Below are 10,074 nucleotides of genomic sequence, written 5' to 3' on the forward strand. Positions count from 1 at the left end.
GTCCCTGCTTCTAAAGCCTACCCCAGCTCTGTCTCTGCCTCTGACCTTTGGCTTGGCTCCTGACTCTAGCTCCGGTTCCAAGCGCCTGACTCTAACCATTAGGCATGACTGCCTCCACCCTGGTCCCTACAGCCTGCCCAACTCCCCAGGTTAGGATAGATAGGGAACCCGTGCATTGATCTCACAAAGAGGGAGGGGCTTCATTACACTTTGCGGACATTGTATGGCCTTTTTTATACAGGTCAGATGAGGATCACAGGGGTCCCTTCTGGATTAACAATCTATGACTCTGGGCAAGTGCTCACTGAGCTTGATGCAAACAAGTAATTTTTCTATTGCTTTTACCCTCTCAGTCACAAGTTCCCCCCAAACTATGCGCAGGCCCTAGACCTCTGAGGATTCTGCCCATGACAAGTTCCAGTTCTACACTTCCAGATCCTCAGTTTGTGTAAATCATCTCAATGAAGTCACTGCAGCTATGTTTTGCTGAGAATTTGGCCTCAGGGGGTTGTTTAATGGAGCCCTGTTCTGAAAAGTGTGGTTAAAATGTATTTTATTTCTAGTGGGAAAAGTGAACTGTTTTCACTCTCCTCCAACTCAAAAAAGTCTGGAGGAATTTAGCACAAACTGAAACAAAAAATCACTTTGGGACAGAAACAAGTTTGGAAAATTTCAGCCCCCACAAACGGATGTTCCTGACATTTATAAATATATGACAACTGGGGATGTAATGGAAACTGTTTTGCAGGAGCTCCTAAGCTAATGGAACATGTTCACCTGAAAGCTCTGGCTGGGATTTACTGAGCCCTTTCGATCAGCCTTTCCTTCCAAAAGGCTCTTGCACAAGCCTGGATCCAGCTAGGGTTTTATAATTCTTCAAGACATTTTACTAAAAGGAAGCAGAACAAGTTTGGCAGAAAAGTGTGGGTCAGCTCTTACCTTGTTACCCTGAGTGATTCGCCTCTCCCCAGTATAGCTCTGTGCACTGTACTGTACTGAAAGATTTTTTTCCCTGGGTCACATATTGGCAGAGATCCTGGGGTGGGGGGTTGCCGTCCTCTGCAGCCTGGGGCACGGTTGACTTGCAGGTTTAAACTAGTGTAAATGGTGGATTCTCTGTAATTTGAAGTCTTCAGATCATGATTTGAGGACTCCAGTAACTCAGCCAAAGGGTATAGGTCTATTACAGGAGTGGGTAGGTGAGGTACTGTGGCCAGCGATGTGCAGGAGGTCAGACTAGATGATCACGATGGTCCTTTCTGGCCGTAAAGTCTATGGGTCTATGAGTAGTAGCACATTTGCTGTGTCTTTGGTAGAGAGTGTAATTAATCACTGTTGTTTTCCTTTGTCTTTGACTCTACCATTTTGGATCATTATTGACCAAACTCAATGAGTGAATCTTGATGTTATCCTAACGAAAATCATTATTTGTCTGTTGCTGTTTTATATCCTATTGTTCCCATGGCACAGGGCTGCCCAGGAGATTGCGGTCCACCAGTCTGCTGTGGAGAGGAAGCACACAAGATGCTCTCGCTCTCTTGAAGGATGATGTTCTGGTAGTTGACCCAGGAACCAGGTCAGGTGTATGCATGACTTACACTTCTCTTGGCTAATATCTGGCGACTGTAGCAATGCTTAGCTGCTAAGGAGTCAGAACCAGAGCTGCAGGTGGTGCAGGCAGCTCCTTCCTGTTACAGTACAGTGCCTGCAATCCTCGCTCTCCTTTAGCATGCATCATTCACTCAAGTACCATTAGATATAGAGAGAGAAGACAAAGTGGGACAGTTTGGAAGTCAGCATTAGCCACTAGTGACAGCACAGTCAGCAGGGATGCAAGGCCATTCTGCCGTGTTAACCCCGGGTCTCATGGCTGATCTGTGTCTGGTAGGAAAGGACAGGACAGAATTTACATCTGTAGTGGAGAAGGCTCAGGCTGAGGTCTTGGTGATCCATTCCAGAAAAAAATCAAGTTGTCAGATAAAGAAATTACATGAAAATCAACATATTGTCAATAATATCTATAAATGTCCATTGCAATAAAAAACCCTATTACAAGACCATTACCTGGGTTTGCAAAGTCAAGCACTTAACAGTTAGAAAATGCCAAAATTTAAGTTGCCTGATAATAGAGGCCTCATCAATCTGGGAGACAAAGGCAGAACAGGATCCAGTGGCTGGAAACTGACAGTAAACACATTCAAACTTAAACTTTGCATATTTTTAGTGAGGGTAATTAATCATTGGAACAACTTGCCTAGGGACATGGCGGATTCTCCATTACATAGAGTCTTTACATGCAGAGTGGAAATCTGTTTCTAAATGATCTGCTCTAGCTCCACCTGAAGTTATGGGTTTGGTTCAGGAAACTCTGGGTAAAATCCTGGCCAGGCAGTCAGACTACATGAGCATAATGGTTCCTTATGGCCTGCAGATCTATTAACCTGTCTCACTCCTCACTGAGGTACATGCGTGCCTCCAGGATCACTTGCTGGTCTCTGAGCACCTTGGTACTTCAGGTGTCAAAATTATTTTGATTTTTTCTCTTGCTCATACACGCCCATAACATTCTGAAAAGATAATCTTTTCACAGGAACATTTCCTACCTTTGCATCCATGCAATGGTAACATTTTTCTGGGAACTCTGAACAGAACATTTTCAGCCACTTTTGCAATACAAGTGTAAGTAGGAAAAAATATATTTTCCTGCTGTTTAAAATGATCATCCTGGTTTTTTTTTCAATTAGTTCAAAAACGGCTGAGCTAGGTATGTATGGATTGCCCATTGAGAACTATGGCCATGCCTAAGCATGGAAGTAAAACCTGATTATAAATAACAACATTATGACTGGTTGAAAACACTTCTAGAAAGACAAAGTGTGCCCATGTGGGTTGTTTCTGAAGTGCGAACTTCTCTGTCTTATGTCAATAGATGCCATTCGAGCTTAAAACTTTAAAACAGCTTATGGACTTATAGGACTCAAGCACTTATGCTTCCTTAAGGACGTAACATTGCTGTGATGCTGCCTTGCTGACTCAAAGCAATTTAAGTGCTTTTGCCACCTTAAGGTGGTTTAAATGCTTATGCCATGTTAAGTATGCAAAGCAGCTTAGCTGGGACTTTTATGGCCTGCTCCTGAGAGACATGGTGCACTTTTGCATCTACAGGCCTTCAGCCCTGTCCTTCCTTTTAAAAAAAAACAGTGAAGAGAAATGAAGTGCAGAAAACTAAATGCACTGTCTGCTGAACAACTGAAAACAACAAGGTAGGAAATGCAGAATTAACTGTTCTTGCGGTGATATCTTTTGGCATGTATTGGGTGTAGTATTTCCAGTCTCTATTGCTAAATGTGGACTGTGATATCTACAGGTTCCACATCAAGATATGATGTTTTTTCTAAAAGACATGCTCTAGGAACTTTTGGGGGGACATTCTCTGGCTTCTCAAATAAATTGGTTAGTCTCTAAGGTGCCACAAGTACTCCTTTTCTTCTCTGGCTTGTGTTATACAGGAGGCCAGACTAGATGATCACAGGGCTTCCCTTCTGGCCTTGGAAACTATGACTATTTGAATCAGTGTGGCTAAGTTAATGCTGCTGTTGGAATCCTCCCTTCTATATTTCCTGACTTACCAGCAATTCAGAATGGCAAAACCTCTTCTCCTCTTTCTTTCTTCCTCCGCTCTGCACTCAATCTGCCTGCCCTTCGGCCCTTTGAAAATTTAAGGTGGTTTCAGGGTACAAGAGAGTAGAGTTTGGAAATATCTTTTCTTAGTTCCCGTTAGCACATGATCAGACCACATCTGGTCTCCCATGTTTAAGAAGGATGAATTCAAACTGGAACAGGTACAGAGAAGGGCTACTAGGATGATCCGAGGAATGGAAAATTTGTCTTATGAAAGGAGACTCAGGGAGCTTGGCTTGTTTAGCCTAACTAAAAGAAGGTTGAGGGGAGATATGATTGCTCTCTATAAATATATCAGAGGGATAAATACCAGAGAGGGAGAGGAATTATTTAAACTCAATACCAATGTGGACACAAGAACAAATGGATATAAACTGGCCACTAGGAAATTTAGATTAGAAATTAGACGAAGGTTTCTAACCATCAGAGGAGTGAAGTTTTGGAATAGCCTTCCGAGGGAAGTAGTGGGGGCAAAAGATCTATCTTGCTTTAAGATTAAACTCGATAAGTTTATGGAGGAGATGGTATGATGGGATAACATGGTTTTGGTAATTAAATATTCATGGTAAATAGGCCCAATGGCCTGTGATGGGTTTTTAGATGGGGTAAGATCCAAGTTACCCGGGAAAGAATTTTCTGTAGTATCTGGCTGATGAATCTTGCCCATATGCTCAGGGTTTAGCTGATCGCCATATTTGGGGTCGGGAAGGAATTTTCCTCCAGGGCAGATTGGAAGGCCCTGGAGGTTTTTCGCCTTCCTCTGTAGCATGGGGCACGGGTCACTTGCTGGAGGATTCTCTGCTCCTTGAGGTCTTCAAACTACAATTTGAGGACTTCAATAGCACAGATATAGGTGTGAGGTCTTTTTTAGGAGTGGTGGGTGAAATTCTGTGGCCTGCATTGTGCAGGAGGTCAGACTAGATGATCATAATGGTCCCTTCTGACCTAAATATCTATGAATCTATGAATCACAATCTGCCTGTGGCTTTTATAGAATGCCTAATGCTGTGGAATCTATGGAGGTCAGGGTTCTTGCTGTCACACTGTCTGGAGTGGCTCTGGACCATGAGTACCAACGTCAGGGCAGACTGTCAAAACCAGGGCGGACACCCCAAACTGGTGATATGTTCTAGAATTAGATTTCACCAACCCAGTAACAAATGTGAACTCCCAAAGTATTACAGTAGTCTTACAGTGCAGTCACAGGCAGTCCCCTTGGACGCTCCAGTCTATCTTGCCAGCCAGGCAAGCTGGACTATGTGATAAATGGTCACTTACACCAAAAATCACAAAATATTCAGGTTGCTTCCAGTCCCAAGAGACCAGTCACTTACCTCAGGTCAATTTGTGCCTTAAATCTTACATCAAAGACAACACTTTTAGCCAATTCTATAGTAAAATAACTAAAGGTTTGTGAGGTAAAAAAAGGAATGAGAGTTATTGAGAGGTAGCAGAGATGTAGTAGAGATGGTAGCAGAGATGTATTAATCTGCCAGTTTCCCAAAAGTCTTTAAGGACTACCCAGCATAACTCTGGGGATCTCCATCTTCCCATTCAGTTATTCTGCCGTGTTAGAATCCAAACAGTCCAGAGATGAAGAATTTTTCCTTGTGTCTGTATTTATAGCTTCTTCTCACAGAAACCAAGCTGACCGCAGCAGTTCCCACCCAGATTCCTTCTTCATAGGATAAGGGGAGAGGGGAACGCAGTTAACAAAGTCTTTGATCCTTGATCTCACACAGTGACTCATCTGTGTTTAATGAACAGGATTTAACATCTTCTTGTAAGACACCATCATTTGCATTACACCAGGCTTTTTTCTCATTTGATGGATTACTTAGTTACAGAGGTATATACAATGCAAATGTGTGCTGTTACATTATAACATGAGGCATATTTGAGTGAGAACAATACATGCAGCATCCTACACACATTTATAAGACACTAAGCACATTTTTACCAACGTAACATCTAATATCTACTTTGGTGATGCTGACACACCGCTAAGCAAGACTGGTTTCCAGCTATGCCTATGTGAGAGATCAGTGAGGCCTGGGGCCTTGGCATAAGTGGGCACCTGAACTGCCAGCGTCACAGGTGCAACCCTGTTCTGAAGATGACACTGAATTGCATTTCTTTCTCATTTCAGGTGCCATTACAGTAATTTGGCCTTCTCTCTGATGGCCCACGTGTTAGCAGATCATGCCGCCGAAGGGGAGTACCAGCGGTGGGTCTCAGAGAATATCCTGGACCGCTTGGGCATGGAGGACACTGGCTTTGATATCACACCACCAATCCGGTCCCAAATGGCCGTCGGGTTCTATAGCAGTGGGCAGCCTGCCCCCCTTTATGACTTGGGCTGGTACAGGCCATCTGGCCAGATGTACTCCACAGCCGCTGACCTTGCCAAGCTTGCAATGGTCTTCCTGGGCACCTACCACCGGCGCCTTTTGGAGCCTGACACAGTGAAGACGATGCTGACACCTCTTTTTAAGTGCTCCAGTGAATACTTTGCCAACAAGACTGGCACACCCTGGGAGATCAATGAACAGCTGGGCTATGATATTATCAGGAAGGATGGTGACCTCGATGGCTATTCAGCCACCTTCTCCCTTGTCCCCAAACTCCGCTTAAGCTTCATAGTGCTAATGGCAGGGCCTAGGCCCCAAGGGGGAGATATTGTGACTCAGACATATGAGTACCTTATCCCTGCCATGAAGACAGCATTCCGGGAGGCAGAGAAAAGCCTGAGCCCTCCCCCAAATCCCACTCCTTACGTTGGCTATTACACTTACTCCAACCTGACCTTCTATGAGATTAAAGTTGGGCCCATTGGGGTTCTGGTCATGCAACAGTTTGGACCCCATATTGAAGAGCTGATCCCTGAAAATTACCGGACAATCAAGCTCCACCACCTGGAAGACCGAGTCTTCCAGGTGGTTTTTGACAAGGAGTTCCCATGCATTCTGCGGCTGGGCTCTGCCTCAGTCTCACTGGAGACCCAGGATGGGCAGCTCTTTAATTTCTATCCCTTTGACCGCAAGGGTTTGTCTCCCGGCTTTGATGCCCCAGGACTAAACACATACAATGTGGTGCGCATACATCGCAAACCCGTGTTCTACAGCTAACTGCCCTGGCTCCTGTGTGACCATGTGTGGAAGTTGGCTTCTGTTCTGTGTGTCCCTGACTCTCCTGCCCCCGAGGCCTTGGGGATGCAGCTTAAAAAGGAAAGATGCTGGCAAACTGACCATTCCATCCAACAAAAACTCTCTCTTCTGAAACGATTGCTGGCAGCTGGGGGAACCTGAAGAAACTACATGCTGGATATGTTGGATGTCTGGGATATGGACTCCACTGCATAATTCCCAGCACTTAAATCTTCCAGTGCTAACGCTGCCCATTTGGCCACCATCACAAAGTGTGACTGGCTTCAATGGACCATTGGGAATCTCCTGTGCTTTTGAGCCAGAGTCTATTCTGGTATCCAAGGGTTTTTCAGGCAGCTATCCTCTTCCCTGCTACTAGGATTCAACTGCCTTGCCCACTCAGGTTTGCCATAATCTGAGATCCTAGACCACTTTGTAACGTCTAAGAGAGAGTGGGGTCCATCTCTTTCATATGGCTCAGTGGGGTACAGCAAGCAACCTGCATCTGTGTGAGTGGTAGGGAGCCATGTAGTTTCACTATGGGCTGTGTGGGTTTCTGCTGCCATTGTGGGTCCACAAAGGAAATCGTAGTGTTTAGATACAGAAGATCAAAGAGGATTAGATTGGTCGGTGCTGTAGTACTACAGTGATGAGCTTTATGAGTACATAGATAAGTAGATGTTCTCTGAGTGCATGTACATATGGGAGTGCATGCACTTGTAAAAAGTTGGTTTCAGGGCTGCGTCTCTAGGTAGATGTCTGTGTGTAGGGGTTTTGAGTAGGAATGCATGAATGTCTGTATGTGTTGCGTGCATGCCTCCCTGTGGGTGTTTGTAGTTGTGAGTACTGTGTGTTTTGTCCTGTGTTGTGGCTCAGATGTGAGTGTAGATCCCTGTGTGAGCATTGTGAGCAGAGACTGAGCTGTGTCAGGACTGTGGCTCCAATGGGCTCTAACTTTTCCCAATTTCCCATGTGTAGCAGAGAGCAGCTTCAGTGCTGTCTGGACGAAGAGTTAGCTAGAACACAGACTGAAGACACATGATAGGGCACTAGCCTGAATCATAGAATATCAGGATCGGAAGGGACCTCAGGAGGTCATCTAGTCCAACCCCCTGCTCAAAGGAGGACCAATCCCCAATTTTTGCCCCAGAACCCTAAATGGCCCCCTCAGGGATTGAATTCACAACCCTGGCTTTAGTAAGCCAATGCTCAAACCACTGAGCTATCCCTCCCCCCCCAGAGCTATCTCTCCCCTTTAAACTTGATCCCTTTAAATTAGGACCACCTTCAAGTACCTTGTAATGCAACTGATGCATTTGCCTTCTTCCTGACTGCCTAGGCAGGGAGGACAGATGACACACAACAAGTTGCTATGTTCAGTCATTTGCTTCTATCCCCTTCCTGGAGGGAGCTGGCAGTGATGGGAAAACATCACAGCAGTGCAAGGGGAGCAGAGGTTTTAGGAACATGAGCATCAGCAGAGGAAGGATCCAGCTAACAGAGACCTTTGGCTGCATCCACACCCACTTTGTGCTGACGGCAGCATCACTGCTTATAGCTCTGCCTGGAGCCTGAGTTCAAACCCATCAGAGGGCTGGAGCTAGATAAATGTTACCATTGTGATTAATCAACTTCACTGCTGAGTGCTGGCTCAGACTTGGCATGGACTGTATAGTCCTGAAATCCTTGGCTGTGGTGCAGGGCAAGGGCATGGTAAGAAAATCTTCTCAGTTCAATGACTTTTCGGCAGTGCGTGTTCTCTCGCACCTACCCTGGTCTCTTGTGGCTGGTTAATTTCCTCCACTTGGTCATAAGCCCTTGTTGGCAGCCAGCAGTGATTGAAAGGTGCTCTGCTGCTGCTCATTCTTGCAGGATTTAGGAGAGCCTGGCTCATCCTCGGGAGTTGCCAGAGCTGGAAGATGTGGATCTTGTCCTCTCTGCCTCTCTTCCTGTTCCCCTGTCTCTCTCCTTTCTATTCTTCCCATCTTCAAGTTCACTGGGAAAAGAGATTATAAACAGTGCCTAGAAATCTCTCCACCTCCCTTGTTCTCCATCTAAGCTCACCATTAAACATAGGATACGACATAAGGACTGCCGCGCTGCTCCATCCAATCCCTGGAGTCACAGCTGTTGCTGCAGTGCAGTCTTGGTCCCAGTGTTGTTCTCTGTGGGTGATCACAGCTCTCACCTTATGCATCTTCCGATGTTCAGATAGTTACACTGTGCAATAACAATCATATTAAACCCTGTCTAAATTCTGACTGCTTCTGTGACTGATGGTGCCTGGAACACATGGCTGCAGACAGTGTGACTACTGGACTGAGATTACATGTATATACACCTGACTGCAATGCTCCTCTCGGCACTTTTTGCAAAATGCAGCTTTCAGGATTTTGAGCTCATGACAAGTCCTCTTGTGCTGACCTTAAACCACAGAACCAGCTGTCTGATTCTGTGGCTGGGACTTCTCTGGCCCTAGAGTACAAGGGGTTAATCCTCACTCACCGTCCATTTCTCCTCGCGCTGGGGGAAGGGCACAGTGTACTTGGATTGCTTAGGAGACGGGGTAGGATGGCTTTGGGAAAATGGGGCTCTGCATCCAGAGGCCAAAGGTCAGGGCTGAGCCCCCTGAGCTGGCCACTGTCTGTTATGTCAGAATGTTTCATTTTCCTGTTAACATTGACCCCCAAAGAGAAGCCCTTGCTGACTGGGAGCATTTCTGTTTCCTACTGAGTCACTCCTGTAGCTTATGCACTAGCCTGAACTAATACTCCTGTTGGCACCTTGGTACCCGCAGATGCTACGGAAGCCTGTCCTGTGTATTCTACAGCTTTATTTCCTAAATATAAATGAGAGACAATATTCATGGTCTATGTTTTTAAAGGAGAATTCACTCAATAACCTGAATTTTAAATTAACAGAGCTTTTCTTGTGTGTGTGTGGATGGGGGGGGGGGGGTGGGACTATCAAAGGATCTGGATGGATGGGACCTGATTTACTCTCATTCCCACGAGTATAAATAGTGACTAGCTCCATTGATGTCAGTGGAGTAACACTGGCAAAAAAAAATTGATGGAAGTGAGAGCAAGAGGAAACCTATAGTTTCTAGCTCAGGCCATTTTTTATTAGAGGAGTGAAATGTCCATGGAAGTATGGCAGAATGCCCTGTGACTAACCCCTTCCAAAAGGGACATGGACCAGCTCCTTTATGACTTCCCTCAGACATGCTGTCTGCATCTCACTGATG

The 10,074-nt window shown here is 45.5% G+C and overlaps 1 protein-coding gene across 2 annotated transcripts in view; it reads left to right on the forward strand.

The window, feature by feature from the left end:
- Positions 1 to 9,689, forward strand: part of LACTBL1 (lactamase beta like 1) — a 28,607-nt gene extending 18,918 nt beyond the window's left edge. For both annotated transcript variants that reach the window (XM_084651587.1, XM_084651588.1), the window contains exons 6-7: positions 1,471 to 1,576; positions 5,831 to 9,689. In XM_084651587.1, the coding sequence (XP_084507713.1) occupies positions 1,471 to 1,576; positions 5,831 to 6,809 (1,085 nt within the window). In that variant the 3' untranslated portion in view covers positions 6,810 to 9,689. The remainder of the gene's footprint in view (positions 1 to 1,470; positions 1,577 to 5,830) is intronic.
- Positions 9,690 to 10,074: the final 385 nt, after the last annotated feature.

Source organism: Lepidochelys olivacea, assembly GCF_965140295.1.
Source record: "Lepidochelys olivacea isolate rLepOli2 genome assembly, chromosome: 18".
Classification (NCBI taxonomy): domain Eukaryota; kingdom Metazoa; phylum Chordata; order Testudines; family Cheloniidae; genus Lepidochelys; species Lepidochelys olivacea.